The sequence below is a fragment of the Lissotriton vulgaris genome, chromosome 5, assembly GCF_964263255.1.
Source record: "Lissotriton vulgaris chromosome 5, aLisVul1.2, whole genome shotgun sequence".
Taxonomy (NCBI): Eukaryota; Metazoa; Chordata; class Amphibia; order Caudata; family Salamandridae; genus Lissotriton; species Lissotriton vulgaris.
In genome coordinates this window covers 1,835,843,884-1,835,863,547 of record NC_141693.1, presented here as the reverse complement: position 1 = coordinate 1,835,863,547, position 19,664 = coordinate 1,835,843,884, and the positions used below count along the sequence as shown (strand labels likewise).

Sequence of the window (19,664 nt, the reverse complement as noted above, 5' to 3'; positions counted from 1 at the left end):
ACCTCGTAAACCCGAGAGACGAGTAAAGAGGACTATGCATGCCATGACCACTAATGGAAAACAGCTCAACTTGTCAGGACAGAAGAAGTGACTCCAAGGGCTAGGTGGTTAGCTCCCCGTTAACCTTCCCTAAAGAGACCTATAGTCCTCGAGGGCCCAGCTGCCCAGGCACCCCTGCTCAATACAGGATGCCAAACTGTCTGTTAGGAGACAGAGTCTAGACTCGCACAATGTGCCCCCAAGTATGCTGGGCTTGTGACCAACGTCAGGGTGCACTGTGGTGCCCAAAAAAAAAAAAGATTTACTTACCTGTAAAGAACCGCTGACACTGCTAGAACTAGGAGATTAGATGACCAGTGGCAACTGGATCTGCACTGACCTGCCCTGCTGCAATGTGGGCGACCACGGAAGTCCGTGGACCCAAGGGTGGCCCCAGGAAAACTTATGCAGCTTCAGCATCTCAGCATTAGGACCACTTCTTGGCTGGACGGCATTAAAGAAGTGAAAAAGACACTGAGAACTCTAAGATTCCTGGATATCAGTGGTCCCTGTGACTCGTCATTGCCTGTCCAAGTAAAGACAAGTGGCTATACTAGCCAGTTGGCTACTGACATTAAAAAAAATCCTTACAACAATTTATTGCATCTTTACAAAAATAATGTACTTACCTTTGAAAAATCATATCTCTGGTTTCCCTCAATATATTTTTGTCTTGATGTTTTCTATTTTAAGATAAAAATACACTCTGTTTTTATAAATTGGTGTTGGATTATTATTGTGTTGTGTTTAACTGTTCTGGTATCTCTAAATGCTTTACACTTGTTCTTTTTATTAAGCCGGACTGCTTGACCCAGGATGGAGTGAAGGGTTTTCTGAAAGAATCCTAACTGAACCTGATAAAGATGGTGACATTATTACATGGTGAAGGCTCCCTGCTGCGCCACATAATAATCTACTTTCCTACACAAATAATACATTTTCAAAGGGCAAACTTATTTATTTATTTATTTATTTACGTGATTTTTATAGCGCAACAAATACCCTGGGGTGTCTCGGCGCTGTGGAGCTACTGGGGTCAGTCATCCTTTTACTGGTTAAATAACCAAGTCTTTAGTAACCTGCGAAAGCTCATCAGGTTGGGGGCAGATTTGATAGACTGTGGCAAAAGATTCCAGAGTTTTGGGGTGGCCACCAAGAAACGTCTATCTCCCCAAGTGGCGGTTCTTGTACGTGGCACAGTGAGGAGGTTGGTATTGGCCGATCTTAGTTGCCTTCTAGGAGTGTATGGTTGAAAGGCTTCCGTCAGGAACCTGGGTCCTATGTCGTGTACTGCCTTGTATGCAATACAGAGAGCCTTGAATTTGATGCGGCTCTCAACTCTCAGCCAATGAAGTTGACGAATGCCAAGAGTGGTAGAATTGCGGCGAGGAATGCTCAGGAGGATCCTGGCAGCCGCATTCTGAATGGATTGCAGCTTTGTTATGACACGCTTCTGGGTGTGAAGAAGGAGAGCGTTTCCGTAATCCATTTTGGAGAAGACTAAGGTGGAGACCAAAGTCTTCCCAGCTGAGGGAGGGAGGTAAGGCAGCAGCTTCTTAATCTTTTTCAGGATAAAGAATGAAGACGACACAACCTTATTTGTATGAAGGTCGAATACCAGCTTGCTGTCAAAAATGACTCCCAGGTTTCTGGCTTTTTCCACTGGGACAGGTGGATGGCCAAGCTTTTCCGGCCACCAGTTAGGCGACCATTCTGGAGAGAGTTTTCCGAAGGTCATAACCTCGGTCTTGTCCGAGTTGAGTCTAAGACAATTAGAGGCCATCCAGGTACTGACCTCAAGCATAGCTTTCTGAAAGTTGGCTGCCACTGTGTGGCCGTCCTTGTGGATGCCCAGGACCAGCTGGGTATCATCTGCATAAGATGTTAACCGTATTCCATATTCCTTTATTACCCTCGCTAAGTCCGCTACATAAATGTTAAATAACATGGGGCTTAGCGAGGAACCTTGTGGAACTCCACAAGGAAGTGCAGAGATGGGTGAATAAAAATCTCCCAGCCTTACAGTCTGGGTACGGTCTGCCAGGAAAGATGAAATAAGGTCCTTGGCCGGACCGTTTATACCCAGAGCTGTGACACGGTCGACTAAGGTGACATGGTCGACCGTGTCAAAGGCCGCTGACAAATCCAAAAGGATGAGGACGGCCGCCCCCCCTGATCCATGATTGCCCTGATCTCGTCAGAGGCCTTAATCAGGGCGGTCTCTGTCCCATGCCCTTTCCTGAAGCCGAACTGCGTTTCGTCGAGAAGTTGGTGGGTCTCAACGAACTCTGAGAGCTGTCTGTTCATAATGGATTCACATATTTTGGCGGCGAAGGGTAGACAGGCAATGGGTCTATAGCTGACAACGGCTGTGGGGTCTAGGGAGGGTTTTTTTAGAAGGGGTTTTATAACAGCCTTCTTCCATATGCTAGGAAATTGGCCTGTCTGGAATGCAGTATTGCAAATCTGCATGAGAGGGCATGAGATCACCTCAGTGAGTTTTTGCATGACAGAAGGGGGGCAAGGGTCCAGAGGGGAACCCGATTTGGTGGATGAGATGAGGGTGATAACGTCATCAAGTGATGCTGGTGAGAAACATAAAAAAGAGTCGTCATTATGATGAGAAAGTACCTCTTTCACACTACCACCTCTGTGTTCAGTTTTGGTATCCCCTTCAAATGAAGCATATATATCTGCCACCTTTGTGGTGAAGAAGGTGGATAAATCGTTACAAAAGGTCTGTGAGGGCTCTACCCCAGGACCAGCGGGGGGGGGGTGGATAGAGTCGTAACAACGGAGAACAGCTCTCTGGCAGAGTTGGCAGCGGTTTCAATTTGAGCCGAAAAGAAAACCCTTTTCCGGGCCACAATTGCTTTTTTATAGGTCGCAAGGGCATCTTTATAAATTTGTCTAGCTATGGGGCAGTAGGCTTTCCTCCAACGCCTCTCTAGATTCCTGCAATGTTGGCGATGAAGTCTTAAATCTTCATTATACCAGGCAGCCGAAGGCGATGCTCTGTTAGGTCTCGAAAGTTTCTCCGGGGCCACTAGATCGGCGGCACTTCGGATCCAATCTTGGAGATCGGTAGCTAAAAATGCTGAAGAGTTCCCTCCTTGAGGAAGGGAGGAGGCAAGGGAATCTAGCATCTGAGGAATGTCAGCATTTTTCCAAGCACGCGTCCCTACCCTAATTCGGGGTCTCGGAAAAGAAGGGTGTGAGGGTCGTATATTTTGTTGAAATATGATGGCCCTATGGTCTGACCATGTGATGGGAATAATGTCCAGCACCGAGATGTCAGGGTCATTTGTGAAAAGACCATCAAGGGTGTGTCCCGCTTGATGTGTAGTGCCCTTAACTAATTGGTGAAGTCCTAAATTGGAGAGATCGGTCGTTAGCTGGATTGTATCAAAATTATCCTTCTCTTCCAGATGGAAATTAAAATCTCCAAGTATCGTATAGTTTTCAGAGCTGACTACATTGTCATTTAGGTCAGAGAGAGTGGAAAGAAAGGCGCTACGAGGGCCAGGGGGTCTGTATAATATTATACCCTTTAGGGCTTGCTTGGAGTTAATATTAATCGCAAAGGCAGCTGACTCACAATTAACAGAATTTATAGGGTCGAGTGTAGTCCGGTATTTATCTTTGTAGATGATAGCGAGGCCACCACCTCTTCCGATAGGCCTGTCATGTCTAGCCACGCTATACCCATCTGGGATAGCGGCGCAGAAATCCGAACCTGAGCCGGCATCTGCCCATGTCTCAGTAGCGAACAGTAAGTCTAGATTATGAGCAATGATAAACTCCTTGATGTAGAAACTGTGGCAAGGGAGTGAGCGCGTGTTAATAAGTGCAGCTCGACAGCCATGCGGAGGAGCGTTTTCAGCAGCGTGGGTCGAGACATAATCTAGATGGGCTAAAGGGTGGGAATGAGGGAGTTGATAGCAGCAGCCTGGACAGGGGGGAGGACTGGTGTCCCTCCCAGCAGTGAGAGAGACGGGGGTACAATTCGGATGTGGTTTACCTGGGTTCAGCCCTCTTAGGTAGGAGGAAGAGTACGGCACTCGGGGACCAGGGGTTAAGGCCCTGGGCCGTGTCCGGCCGCGGACGGGCGCAGACGGGCTTGGCTTTGGCGCGGCTTGCGCGCACGCCCGCTGCGCCAGCCCGCTGCGCCGTCTGTTGTTAATGCTCATTTATAGGCTGTGAGGAGGGTGGGAGGCCAGCGCGACTAGAGCGCAGCCCCAGCCCACACCCAAGATGGCGCCCGCCGGCGCCTGCAATCGATGAAAGTGGCAAGGCAGGCGAAAGAAAGATAAAAATAGCGTGTTATAACATTCCAAAACGTTTCTGCTGCTTATCTATCGATAAGCAAGTAAAGCAGATTTAGAACAGTGATTACCATTTGATTTCTCACTACTCCGCAGAAGCTATATATGCAATATGTGTTTTCTATTTTTCAATCTATGGATTATTCTGAATTAACATCCATATTCAAACCTTTTGAGATAAACTATTTTAATGCCACTTATCTGCATTTTGTGGAGGGAGATTTGGTTTTGCAGCCATAAAGAGGTAAATCCCTGCTCTGCTCGGAGAATACTCCAAAGGACAAAAGAGACATTCACAGATTGCCCTTCTGGGGTGAAGGTTGGATTTGCCAGTAATGTACTAGAAAAATGTTTTCCAGGAAAATCTTCACTACCTCGCTTTCTTTGCTGGTATCCAATAACAGTCTTCACTTTCTGCCCAAACGTACTCTCCTGTAGAGGGGCCTTGTCTATTTCCAGTACTTGCCAGCAGATTGGCTTTGCCCACCTGCCGAATAATGATCTAAAAAGGTATTACCTGATCCCATCGTATAAAGACCAATGTAAACTGTCCTCTCTCAATGGCCTTCTGTTCCCAGAATTGCAATTATATTAAACCTCTTATTATTGAATAATCTTCCTATCCAATTGCTGTAGGTTAGACTGTACTCTCAACTACAGTTCAAAAACATCCTGTGTTATACTTACATCCTGGCGGCTAGCGCCATACCGAAGTACTCCATCTTCCAAAACAAAGTATCGCTGTGGAAGAGAGAAGATGTGAATGAAAATGAGACATATTGAAATAACTGTAAGAGTTAGCTCAGAAATCAACTTAAGAGCCCAAACTAAAACCTCTGATGCAATGGAACATCTTGCTTTTTAGTTGCTTTCTGAAAGACTGATCGGGGTCAAAGGTGAAAGAGAATGCCAGAGGAGACGGCTTGAAGTTGCCTTTCCTTGGCTTAGTCAAACCAGGATCCATCAACAGATGTTATGCCAAGGAGTCTGGGAGCGCTAGAAAGGAGACAGCTGTACTACAACATTGAGCAGAGGAAAGAAAGGTCTCCGCCATGGAGATGGATCCTTGCACTTGACCTGGTTAGATGCTGAATACTAGCAAAGACCCAAAAACACTTTACAAATGAATATATTTCCAACAACCAGTCACCAGGGAACCAAGGTGCATTTTGCATCCTAAACAGGCCCCCAATTACACAGCTGTGGCTACTGAGTTAAACCAACACATTAAAACAGAGACAAAGCCAGAAAACCTTAAGCTTAACAACAAGAGAGACCAGTCTAGAACCCGTAGACGTGGATTAATCGTGGTCGATCCAGATCTCCAATACATTTTTTGCAACTTCTGCCAAATAACACCCAGTTTTATGACCCTAGACTCTGGCAAAAGCACAGGCTCAAAGCCAACTAACTAAATTGAGACCAAGAACCCGGTGGACAGTAACACATAAATCGCCTCTGCATTATAGGCGGATGGTGCGTTCTGGGCTACGATCAGTGCAGTGAGACTTGCAGGGTTATTTAGTATTGAGAACTGCACCGCTTTCACTATAAATGGACACACCACAATCGCTACCATATATATTCTAAGAAATTATTAAAATCATCGTCTAATGCAGATAATGTGTATAGATGCAACTATAAAAACGAACAATATAGTGGCAATAAAAGAAATTAATAGGCTAAATAATAAAAAGAATAGCACAACTGTGACGGTGTTTCAGAAATTCATTGCACTGAATGATTGAAGCAGTCTGTGTTAACATTTCCATCCACAGAACCGCTCCTCTTGTTTGCACACTCTTTTGAAAAATCACCCCCCAACAGAAGCCTCCTTGCATTATTTGCTACCTACCTCTTCACTTGTCTTGCACCTATACTCTGCCAGTCCTGTGTCTCTCCACCTTGCGAGTTACATTTAAGCCTACTCACTGGTTAGAGGTGGCAGACCCGAGAGCAGAGGACGGCCCGGGACCAGGGTTCGATTCCCGGCGCGGCAGGTTTCTGGACCAGGGTCAGCGGACTCGATAATTCTCTCGCCTCGGTGCCCACTCTGATCAGTGATCACACTCGGCAACTCTGGGCATTAGCTTGCCTCATCTTCACTAACGGCCCCACCAGACCGCCGGGGATGCCTGGTCTCACCCTGGAGATACCCATTAAGGGACCATCTCTCAGGGAAGCCAGGAAGGGTTTTGCAGCGGTCGAAGCGCCTTAGGGTAAGTAGTGCGCTATATATAAATGCCTATACAATACAATACAATACAATACTTTCATGTACATCTGTGTTTAGCACCCATACCCCTTATCGCGCTTCCTTTATCCCACATTCATTCATTAGTCTCTTCCACTCTCCGGAGTCTCACCTTGTGCCAGCCTTTTAGGGGCCACTTCCTCTTCTTCAGCAGGAGCCCCTCGTGCCTCCCGGGCTCCAGGCCGCTCTCTCGGATGGAATTATCCAGGACTTCCCAGCTTTCTAGACCCTGATAAAAAATACATATTTAGAAGAGCTCTGGATGAGCTGGACCATACTATTGTCAAGGCCTGGCCAATGATTCCTAGTGTGCAAAGGCTAGGCTCTCTACCCTACAATTGAGCTTACCACCTGGGCAACTACTCTACCTGCCACACAAAACATGATTCGGCCTGCTACCAGGTGAATAGATCTACCTCCCAACAGGGCCACCAAGGCAACAATTCAGCCTGTGCTCCCCTTCCACAGACAGCAAATTGGTCTGCCACCACAGGTGCCAAGTCATAAGAGCTTGTGAGGCTAGGGTACCACCAATAAATTAAGCGCTGATAGTTCAAGCAAGGACGTTTCAAAATGTTTACTAGAAAAATAGGTTGTGAAATAGAGCTATCAGCATATTTAAATCGGCCGGAGGGGTTGGAGACACCGACAAAGCTTCAAATGCAAGTCATCCCTCACTTGTCATCAAAACCTTCCACAGAGAATGCCTTCTTTACTTGTTGAGGAAGTGACCTTTTAAAGGCACGAAGCACAGGTACCTACCCTTCGTCTAAAATATTGTACTTTTGAGTCATTTATATGGACAACTACAGCTTACTTTTTGGAAATGTGCATGTGATTTACAATAGGTAAAATAATTTTCACTTGTGATGATAACTAGTTTATTGTTGGTTTATATGGAACTCTGGCCATTAAAAGGTCTCTTCAGGCACTAATAAAATCTAGCCAAATCACAAACCTCGGAGAGTGCTTACATATCGAAACAGACCTTGTATATAATATGTTAAATGCACATGTAATGTATATTGCTACGTTTTTACCTGATCTAGGACTGAAAAGGAAAGATGCACAGTCTGGGTATGAGTGGAGTATGGAAAGAATGTAGTGTACACCACCAAGCACATTTACAGCCCAATGCTGCTATTCAAAGCAATCAGAAATGGGTGAATTGAGCACGGGAAGTGTGAGACTGGTCTGCTGGGTAGTTTTGCACTTCCAGATAGGCCAGCTTGAAAAGGCCTGTGGGCCTCCGGGCTGTTTGTGGAAAAAGCAAAAAAAAAAATTATCCCAAACAGGTCACCACATGTGGAATAATCTTCTATCCAAGGTGAGGCCCGTTAGTTGTTTGAAGGATTTTCACACGCACCTGTTGGCGTTTTTAGATGCTTTTGTAATCCCTGTGAAGGTAAGTGCTGTGTTGTGATGTATAGAAAGCTGCTGTCAGTGGCAAGAAACAAGGGATTTTGCAGTATGGAATATGGATGTTTCTGACAATAAAATGCAAATAAAATGAGACGGCAATAAAGTGCTATCACCTGGCTACCTGCAGAAGGCAACCAGACAACTGGATCTGGCTTTGTTAGAGCATCATCAGTCCTGGGACAGGTAATTGGATGTGTACCATCATTGTAAGTGCCATAATGTGATGTGTATTTGTGAAGCACACTATTACACGGCAGGGTATCCCAACGCTTGCGTGGCTTGGTACCCTTTATTCTGACTCTGGAATCAATCTAATATAGCACATGCGCAGAGGCATAGAACCTGTTCTGCTACATGGAGCACTGCATACATTGTGCCAACTTAGTGGGCATAGGACTAATGTCCATACGTTGGATGGATCACAAAATGGTGGAAGTGTAACAAGTTTTTGTTATTCATTAACCCCTTGGGCGCGGCTGCGATTCTGCGCCTGTGCGGCAGAATCGCGAGTGGGCGGGTTCATGACAGCCCCCAGCCGTCATCAGCACACGCCCACCGTAGTGCATGACGGCTGGGGGCCGTCATCAGCATCGAAGGGGTTAACAGGTCTCGAAAAATCACAAAAGGTTTACCAGGCCTGCGGGTCTAGTGACTTGAATAATGTGCTCCACCAAAATGTAATGCTCCTGACCCATAAACTGGTCTCAAATGGTGTGATCCAAGGCAAATATGTTATTTCACCAAGCCGCCTTTCTCTCCAGTGTCACTTATGGGTGCATCTTCAAACACGTGACTTTAGAATGTCTGCTGAACAAAAAAAAATAAACTTGTTTGATTTAATAGACTAAACTTTTGCTATCTGCATGTTGGGTTATACATGAGACATGACATGGCTCTTAGTTCACTAACTACATTGACATCTGATTAAGGGCAGTAATGTTTCTTAGTTCATGTTTAAAAAGTCTCACTTTTAATGAATATATTTTAAAGCATGCTGTGGTAGTGCACTGTAATTTACGGACACCATTTTTTGCAATTGCAATAAAAGTTCCAAATTACACGCAGTTTTACTGCTAAAACTATATAACGTACAAACAATATTGTGTGGAAATCTGGTTTCAGCAAATATTTAATATTTGCTTATCACCAAGTTAAGTGTTCTGATTTGTTTTGATCCTAATATCTTTGTTTCCATCATACTTGAAATTACAATAAAAAGTTCTTTCCGAACTGCTGATATACTTGGAAATATTTATTAATTTCACTGACAAGCTATTTAAATGTTGTGAGTTAGAAAAAACTGATACAGTACATCCTTTAACTTCACACCCCTCTGCCCAAGCACAATTGTTAAACGGTTCACTTATAAAAATCCTCTAACTTTTCAGCCATAGAAAGAAAAATAAAAAAAAATTCCAAGATAAAATAAGCATCAATTTGTAGACCTAAGCTGACACTTGACATCCGTCAACGAATGCACTGCAAATGTGACAAGATAAAAACAACTTTAAAGGCATAGTTAATGCACATTCACTTCTAATTGAACAAAACATCCTTTTTTTGGCCAGCTCTAGCTCTCTCACCAGAACAGGCCAATGGGCCTTCAAAATAAATTGCCTTGATAAAATATGGCTCGCCATAGCGAGAGGGCGAGTAGATTTTTTGAGGCGCCAGATTAAAGTAGCCAGGTCTTTTTATCTGTGTCAATAAAAGGATAGTCTATGGACTGCTCTCATGTAAAGTTCAGCTGTTATGTGAAACCCTGATCCTTGCACTGACACTCTGTACACGTGCCAAGGGCATGTGTGAGCAGAGTATGTAGCACATGCATGGTAGCTGCACTCCTGTGTGTTTGTGAGAGTACTGGGACCAGTAGGATACATTTTGGGATGGCCCCAGGTTTGGCACAGCACATCATCGAGGGTGGAAACTGCTGTCCTCTACAGTGGAAGTGTACAGACTACATTCTTGGGGCTGATGGGTGAAACCCAAGATACTGAAGAGATGGAAGATAAAGACAAGGCTCACTTTAGGAAGTCAGTGGGGCCTTGTTAGCAAAAGGCTGCTAATTTGTTCTTCCTGTGCATGGTCATTAGGTAGATGCTAGGGAGAAGGGCTGGGACTGCAGTTTGTTGGTCAAGGTGAGGAGGTATCTAGACAGGATCTGTCTTATATGCAGAAAGAGGTGGGAGCACATTGCCTCATATCCCAGCACTCAATCTGCCCCAGTGCATCATGGTAACTGCAGTACATAACACTTACTTCAGTGGTGGTCGTTAATTGTTCACCCTTGTTGATGCTGTGTGTGCTGGGTAACTCTAGACATGTGTTCCTGGACTCATTCCTTCATCAGTAGAGAGTAACAAGTCATTTTGGGATGGTGGACATGCTGCCTAAATCCTCTCAGGTCTCTGTATCACTCACTCGGTGCAGGTGCATCAGCACAAACTTGTCAGCTTAGTAGCTCAAGGGAGCCTTTTCAAACAGAAGTGGATGAGCACACTGCCTCACCTCCCAGCCCACATGTTGCCCCAATGCATCATGGTAAATGCAGACACAATTTGGAGGAGACGCTCAAGGGGGCATGTCGCATTTCCGATCCGAAGCACTCAGCCAGCTGTCGCACATACTCCATGCCCACTAACTGCCCGCCAGTCTCAGAGAGTCAGTCTCTCAGCATCTGCACAGTTCACACAACTGATCTCTGCAGCATGTGCTTTAACCCTACTGGACCTCGACAATTATTCCATCAGGTTTATACCAGGAGCATGGTAGATTTCAGAGACTGAGAGCAAAAGGCACTCCTTTAGCTTATGAAGCCTGACGTCATTGATGTAAGGCCATCACTGCAGATGGTTTGTGTGTAACCAGAGCGACACCAAATGGAGTCCTGGTTGGTGCAGTGGGGAATAGTAACTTCTGTTTAACAGTACTACCAGGTCCCAGCCTGCGACTGACCGCTGCACTGTAGTTATGCACATTGTTTTGAAGGCTGCCGCGAAATGTTCAGATATTTGGTCTTCAGTATAAAGCCTGTGCTAGTTAAGCTTCCATTTCAAGGAGTTTTCAGCTGTTTAAAGATATTTTTAGCTTCTCAATGCTCAAAAAGGTGTCATTTCTGATATTTCTTTCTGTCCATGGACTTCATTGCTTGGTTTCACACATTTGGCTGTTGAATGTCACTCAGAGGTGCACTGGCACCCTGGAAATGTCAAGAGTGAAGCTTGGCAGCTCAGGAATAATTTTCCAGCCCTTTGTTCTAAAAGTCAGTCCCAAATACCAGAACTGTACACATTCTTTGACGGCTGGTCACCATATATTTGTTGTTAAGAAATGCAATAATAATAGAATACTAATAATCACAATAGTAACAGTCAAGGAGCAGCAAAGGAAGGTAGATTCCGATTCAATAAGGCTTTACAAAAGAGCGATTCCGGATACTTAAAATGCGATACAGTAGGAAATGTTTACGGTAAAGAAAAGGACGCAAGATCCCGGCAGAGCTCATGTTTTACACTTCTAAAATCTTGCTTCGAAGCTTCATACTGCCCTCTAGTGGTCAAAGTAGTGTTCGACACAGGGAGATCAGGCCACGAAGGCTCAAGGCGTGTTGAACAGACTGAATCAATAAAGGAAACCCGGAAGCCAGAAGAGAGTGGAAAGCTCTAACTCTGCAATGCCCTAAAGATATTTCCAGCGCAGACTAAAGCAGCGCAGGCGAACTGCAAACTTTACTCTATAAAGGTATACATTTGGCTAACGACATAAAACAATTTGTAGCACACCTGCCTATAGAATCAAGGTACATCCAACAGTGTGTGAAAAACTACAGAACAAACTGGACCTCCATATGCGAGACAAAGTTTCTAATGTTGTAGCCTGCTGCTACCCATCTATCCGCAAAGCGCTTCGGTGTCTCATCAGGGTTAGAAAGCAGACTATAAAAATTCTATCACTATTACAAAGGTTCAAAATTAGATTTGGCACGCAAAGGTTTCCTTAAAGTCAGTCACCCCGCATCTGAGAGCACAGAATAGTTAGTGACAGGGTGCTATCAGCACACAGGAGTGGCTTTCATGTGTGGCTCTGTGTCATTATGCCGGAGGCATTTCAGAAAGCAAAAGACACACTGAAGTGAGCTAAAGAACGATGATGGATTCAACCCAGATCTGTGTCTGGGGGTGAGGGTTTAAAAAGTTTCAGCACTCTGTCCATCATCTGCTTGTGTTTGCTTTGTTCGCCCTAAGTTGGCAGAGAATGCCCAGACGTGGGTCCCTTGCTCACCCTGCCACTGGATTCAAGCTGGCCTGGCTGATGAGGGGTGTTACCCCAAAACCAGTCCCAGGATGCTGGTTTCCGGTACAGGGAAGACATGGCTTGGCAGTTCGGACTGGACTGTTCCCATGAGGCACAGGGTCAAGGCTGATTTGCACATAGCTGTGTCTGAACTGGGGTGGCGAAGTGAGCTAAAGAACAATGATGAATTCAACCCAGATCTGTGACTCGGGGTGAGTGTTTGAAAAGATTTAGCACTCCGTCCATCATATCCTTGTGTTTGCTTTAGAGGCATTTCAGAAGCAGGTGCTATGTTATTCTGGGAAGATAGTATTCATGTGTCAAAGTTTGGTAATTCGTTTTATCTGATGGAGTTCTGTGAGTTTTTGGCTAATTTATAGGGAGAAAGAGTTTGTGGGGATACAGGAGGAAACAGGCACAGGAGCAGGGCTTTTAGTGGGAAGAAAACACAGATGTTTCTGGAAGGGGAATGGCCAGTGTGATTAAGAGCGTGGCTTAAAACCACAAGTTAAAAGTCTGTGCTTAGCATAGTGTGCCGCCGGACTTGTATTTTGCGTTTTCTGTCATTGCATCCAGATATATGATACAACAAGTAACATCCTACCTACAACAAGTCAGGGCTATTGGCTTTGTCAATGGTTGTTAGTTGCATAAGATGAATAGGCAGAAACTTCGGCTTGTATATAATATTGAAAATGCTTCCACTTAAAGCCCTGGTGACACCACAACAATGTTGCTGCTCCTGAGTTTCAAAAACAGAAGGGAAATCCAGAAAGAAAATGACTCTTTAAAGGATTTCCCTTTCCCTACAACGCTCACCTGGCATGATGTCATGCTGTACCTTTTCCACTGGCGAGAAGTGAGCAGTGTGAGCAGCGCACATCGCTGTGCCAGCGGTCACAACCGGACCGTCTGAGCCAGGGAAACAGAGCCCAATAGAGACCGATTTCGAGGCCTCCTTTAAACAAATGCCGGTGCTCAGCACTGGTGAGACCCGGCCCACTTAAAGCCTTGTACAGAAGGTGTTGGGGTGAGGCAGGAAAACTCCTTAGCAGGTTTTCCTTGGTGGCGGTAGTTGGGGGAATGGTTAGTCAAGAGCGGGCGTATCCACCCCTGGGGGGTAGACAGCACAGATCATGGACTGGGGGACAACCTTGGGGACTGGTGCAACAAATGAAGTGTGAAATCGGAGAGTTTTGGGCGTGCATGGTTGAGGTGGCTCTAGCAAGAATGGACGCGAGATGCGAAAGGGAAAAATGAAAAGGGGAGTGTGGAATGGGGAGCACAGGAATGCCCAACGTTACAAGAATGGAAGCGGGGAATGGATATGATGGCTGAAAAAGAAGCTTACGCCCAGTAAGGGCAGCCCCCGAAAATTTCGAAAGGTGAGGGGTAAATGGATTAAGTGGAGGACAGCACTGGGACACAGAGCCCGGTGGGTGACTGGAGGGGTGACGGTGGGATCTGTTGTGAATCTATGGCATTTATATCTTGGTGCTTACTAATGATGTCGAACTTGGACTGGCAGATGCATATCTGGAAGGGGGTGGATTGTGATGGGGTTATCAATGGCTGTTTAACTATTCAATGGTCACTGGGGTTGGACTCCCGACTGACCATGTTGTGTTTCATTTTGCCCTGGCTGCATTGTTTGGAAAATAAAATAAAAAACATTAAAAAAAAGCGTGTGTGAGAGAGTTATCAGTAGGAATTGGTTACGTAGACAGGGAATCTTAAAGGAAGGGGGTTTGTCAGGTTGTTACCATGTATTAGTGAGGCGTGGGGTTTTTCATACACATATTACATTTTATGAGGTGGCTTAAAAGCAGACCTGTGCTAATAAAGAGGCCTTTTTCACAATCCCTGTTCTCTCATTATTGTGAGGTCTTTTATTTATTTTTATTTATTTTATTTTATTTACACTTATAATGCGCAGCAGCTACCCAAAAAAGGTTTCCCGGCGCAATTATCCGATCCAGGGAGAGGCTGGGGACATTGTAAATGGCTAAATGTTGAATAGCCATGCACGAAACGCCCGGTGAACGGGTAACATTTTGTATTTGTGTCTCCCGAGTTCCTTACCAGATGACGAGGTGGGTAGACCTCAGTGAATTGGGTCTACAAAAATAAAATGGTGGTTACCCTGCCAAGGGCGTAGGAAACAGAGTGGTCAAACGTCATTTCCTGTCCACCATCTTATAGTTTGTCGGCATGGGCCAACGTAATAATCAGAATGGTAACTGTAAGCGGACTAGATTATTGCCTGCATGTAACACGCTTCACCCTGAAGAGACCTTACCCCTTAATTAAGATGGCCAAAATACCATACACGTTTATTTCAATGACCAGCGCAAGTAGTCCCTCCTATTTACTTCAATTAGAAAAAGGTTTTATTGGCTTGTTCTGGCGAATGTGTTGTGCTTGCCATGATAGCCCCTTTACCTAGGATACTTTTGATGTATATTAGTTCAGGGCCATCCTGTACTGTAATTTTAAAACGTTTGGAACCTGCACGAGTATTTACATTAATTAAACAAATCTGGCCAATGTTCCCGATTTCTATTCCCCATTTTGTAGTTAAGGGCAGGTCTGTCATTTGTGTCGACGGAGTCTTGATCCATTATAAATGGAGACCTAATTCGGAATAAACCTGAGAAGTTAATATAAATGCTGAGATTATGATCGAAGAGTTACAATTACAACGATCAATAATAGGACAACTGAATGCAATAAGTTTGTGTTATGTGGCTTCTGCGTATGATCGGAGCTTTAGGGATGAAAGAATTAACAGCATGGGACCAGCAGTAAACTCAGATTTATGTTTTGAATTTTCCTCCAGTGATTCCTGGGGATACCGCCTATTCTCACTGAAACTTTTTTCAAGATTCACAAAAGGAAAGAGGTCCAAAAGGGTCTCGTTCCCCTTTGTAAATCAGATACAACCCTCTTGGGACGTTGGCATCTGATCAATGGTTGGTAAATAGTTGCATTCGTAAACCACTAGTACGAACTCCGACTGGTAAACAGCATGGGGGGGCACCACTCCCCCTTCTATTTGCTATTCCAACGGGGTTGCAAAAGCTGTTTTAAGAGTTGGAAATAATTTTCTCACTTATAAAAAGGCTTTAAAACATAAAGAAAAGCCCTTTTGCGATCACAAACTGTGATTTTACGAATTGCAAGGTTTACAATTGCAAAAGGTCTTTGTGCATCAGGCCCCATATCCTAGGAAACAAACCTCTCCATGGAGGCAAGCAGATTTACAGTGTTCAAATGAGGAGATGTTTTCCTCTGTCTGGAGCACGGAGGATTAATTTCGTAATATATAGCGGCCATGCCAGCTCCCTCCAGTTTGCCCATAAACAATCCAGCAAAAATGAACCCTACCTAGCTGCTACACGCCTTTCAGGATATTGTTTAGAGTTCTTGGTCCTCCACAATGCCCCTTACCTGTATAAACACAGTCTTTCTCATTGCAGAATGTCTAATGGTCTTGGACCACCAGACCTATCCCCAGATGATGGACCAGACGTGGTGCCTGCTTCCTTTTCGAGTTGAGGAAATGTTGGAAGACATCCAAACGTAAACTAGGACCAGTCTAACCAGCCGTTGAAGATCCACGATGGACAATCACCAGAAAGATACCGCAGCGCATGCAAGCTTTTAATTGCTTAGAAGATAAGGAGGGTCTGGCTAAAACTATACCCACAATATGGGCCTATTTCGTTTTACTGTGGTCCAGCACCACAAAGTGCCATACTTTCCAGAGGCCATGGAGGAGCCTGCCTCACACTGTCAATCAATGGTGGCAATCCTGTCTGAAAGGAGAATATTTGGCAAGTACTCCGCCTGGAGAGCTTGAGTTATACCCTTCACCCTGGTACTGTGGGTGTTAAATGTGGTGCATTTCAGGTATCCACAGGCTGGATTTGAGGTTAGTGCTGCTGCCCTGGTGGATATAGCAGTGTTCTGGTGAACTAAAAACTGGCATGCTCAAATAGCAACATCAGAGGTCCCTCCCAATGCAAATCATGAAGCTGCATGAGTAAAACAAAGGAGAAATCTTGTACAAAAACATGGTCCCACAGGGGCAAACAACCATAAACTCACAATAGGTCAGGGAACTAAAGCTTGCTGGCTTCAACTGTAACCATGACATGGGTCTTTGTGATTAGGGGCCACCGGAAGATGACAAAGTGGAAGAACATCCAGAAAACATGTATGTTCCTAGAATATTCTGACAGTGACAGTCAGTACCGAGATATGGGACTGTTCTAACCCTCTGTGACCGGTAAACATAAGAGCAGTCTATCTTCCGCTGCGGGACCTAAAGGGGAGCAGAAATATTGTATCCCAATTCAAGGTTTTTAGTTGGAATTTGTGGAAGCAAAAAACAGCCTGGGACTATAAATCTGGGACTGCATCACCCAACCAACATTTTTATGCCGGCAGCATCTTTGCACGTTTTCCATTTGAACTAATAGCAGCACCATGGACAGCTCCAAAGCCATCCCTAATGCTTAAAGCCCACAGCATAATATTTGGCCTCCTAAGTGACCTGAGAAGACAAGACAAATACTGCAACAGATTAACATTACCTTTCTGGATAACCTTGGGCTACTCAGTTGTATGGGAGAGTCATTCACTCCTGTGCTTGAAAGCAGTATGGGTTCCCAAGTCTGGAAAGGTTTGTGGTGGGCCCTTCTACTATTCTCTGTAGTACCTACTAACTGCTCTACTGAATGTGAATTAAAACTGGGATTTTGAAAGTTAATACCTCTACCTGGGAAATCACCTTTGTCTTGACACCCATCTTAAACTAGATCCATCATTAACCTTCACATCAATCGCAGTGCACTAAGCTTCAACTACTCGACCCCAGGGATCAGTGGGGAATCGAGGATGCTGGAGCCCCTGCAGATCTGCTGCTGAGATTCATGGCTGTAAAACAAACCGAGAGCATCTCCTCTGCAGCTCCTGGGTGCTCTCTCCAGTCTTCAGGAACTGGAAACAAAGAGAGACATGGAGGTGTGTGTGTGTGTGTGTGTGTGTGTGGATGGGAGGGAGGCATGAAGGTGGCCATATCGGTGGAGGGAGGTACCTCACCTGTTGCACAGTCTGCTTGGAAGAGGTACTGCTGGAACGCGAGGGGCCCACTGGCTTCTTAGGTGATGGGGGTGCTTTCTCGTGGCTTCCCATGCCCGGAGCCTGCACACCAGCGGGCGGGAGATGCTGCCGTGGATAGCCAATGGAAACTGGGGTTCACATCCCAGCCACTGCCTTCCTGTGGAGAGAACAAGATATTTGTGGTTGTGTGTAGCACAGAGGCGGCTGAGAGGTTTACATGAGATTGTGAGATAGATTACAAACAAACACCTGTAAGCAGGAGAGTTTCATAAATGACAACCACGTTCACAATTTAACCATTAACACCAAATCCAATAAAAACAATTGATATCTTTAAAAAATACAACCTATATCTTAAAAAAATACAACCTAAATATTTACCCAACTATCAATGAATGTAATATACACGCGCAGCCTTGCGCTCCATGAGGGAGGCAGGTAATGAGCCTCCATCTGAACTGACATAATGCCAAGGTTATTCTGCAGGGTGTCTGCTGAGTTTATCTGTCATAATTGGATCTGTCAACATAACTAATGATACCACTGTTAAAATAAGTACAATAAACAACAGGAACTTTAGGCAGCATGCTTTAAGAATACTATACATGAATGATCAAGACCTTGTAGACGAGGTAGCCAGGTAGTGACTCTCATTCCAAAGGAGATGGCACCAGGGTTGTTTAATTGTGAAATACATCTTATCTGGGCCCTGCCTGGTAGTTGTGCACGTTTGGAAAAATTTGGCGGAATGGAATGCTTTTTCATTTCGGTTTTGAGGATTTTACAAAAAAGGCTCGTTCTAATTGCTGGTGGGACAGAGTTCCACAGTTTTGCTGCACTTCAATGAAAGGACTGTTTGATTGTCCTCTTCTTTGTTGAAGTTTGAGCAGAAGGGATCCGAGTTAAATAGTATCCAATGCACAGCTGAAGAAATCGATTCACTTGCAAGATCACATGGAGCAACATGGTACAGAGTTTATGGATGATGCAGAAGCATCGAAGGGTGTTTCTGGCTTCGATCCGCAGGCCCTCCAGAGAGATTAAGACTGATCTTATATGGTCGAACTTCCTGGTATCAGAAACCAACCTGGCCACAGTGGGGAGCTCTGCTTTCAAAGGAGCAAGATCCAGCTTGTGAATTCCAGTGAGCAAGTAGTTCCTGCTGTGTATTTTTTGCCAGTAGACAAGACTAGACAACGTGTTTAAAATGCTAATTAGTCAGGAAGAGTTTGGCAAGTAGCAGTCTGATTTGCAATTGAGCTCTATTAGCTGATGGGTTAATATGTGATTGGAAATTTCATCAAGGAAGAACTCGTATGATTTGGCACAGATAATGAGGCAAGGGCAGCAATCAAGGAAATCGAAAGCATCCAACCAGGATTGAACCAGAATGGAGCAGTGGGGTAGAGTCAGTAGGAATGTAGTTTCCAATAGGTTTAATACAAGTTGTTGTGTCGTCCATGACTTTATTTTACTTAGATTCTGTGCGAGGAAAGTAATGTCTGCTGAGCGGAGACCTTCAAGTAAAGCGGTGCGTCATCAGCAATGACATGGTACATATTGCTCCTATATTTTTTTAACCGGGGGTTCCATGTAAAGGTTGAATAGGGTGTGCAAGTGTATAGAACTCTTTGGTACACCCTGTGGAAAGGTCTGGAGCAGAAGCATGAGATGTTTATGCATTGACTGCGGGTGTCCAGATAAGAGAACAATCCACTTAGTCCGGTGCCTTGCTTCCCTTGCGTTCACCCAGGTTCTTTAGAAGTGTTTGAAGATTAACCCTATCAAATGCCGCCACTCAAGAACAGTGAGAAGACAGAAGACCCTTTATCAATGGCACGTACACCATAAACAATCTGAAGCACTGCAGTCTCAGTGCTTTACCACTTATCTCGTATGCAGATGGCAGGTGGTTGTACTACCCTCTACAGGCTCCAGGGTTATTACTTGTGGCTTACACAGGCTCCATTGTGTCGCCCACATTTAATCGGTATATGCGACTCCAGACCAGCCAACTCCATCAGGCTAGAGCCAGGTTCTGTATGTATCTGATCCTTTTAGTCTGGATTGTTGTTGATGTTGTTTAATTTCTGGAAACGTCACAGCCAACACGTGTTTCGTCGTTGCGGGAACGTAACCCACGACTTTCTCAAGGCTATTCTCCAATTTGGTGCTCTTTTTTTGTTGCGGTGATACTTCCG

The 19,664-nt window shown here is 44.9% G+C and overlaps 1 protein-coding gene across 3 annotated transcripts in view; it reads right to left on the bottom strand.

Moving 5' to 3' along the window:
- Window positions 1–19,664, bottom strand: part of OSBPL7 (oxysterol binding protein like 7) — a 283,616-nt gene that overhangs the window by 160,079 nt on the left and 103,873 nt on the right. For all 3 annotated transcript variants that reach the window (XM_086924301.1, XM_086924303.1, XM_086924302.1), the window contains exons 4-6: window positions 17,443–17,620; window positions 6,731–6,847; window positions 5,052–5,105 (exon numbers count right to left, since the gene is read on the bottom strand). In XM_086924301.1, the coding sequence (XP_086780427.1) occupies window positions 5,052–5,105; window positions 6,731–6,847; window positions 17,443–17,535 (264 nt within the window). In that variant the 5' untranslated portion in view covers window positions 17,536–17,620. The remainder of the gene's footprint in view (window positions 1–5,051; window positions 5,106–6,730; window positions 6,848–17,442; window positions 17,621–19,664) is intronic.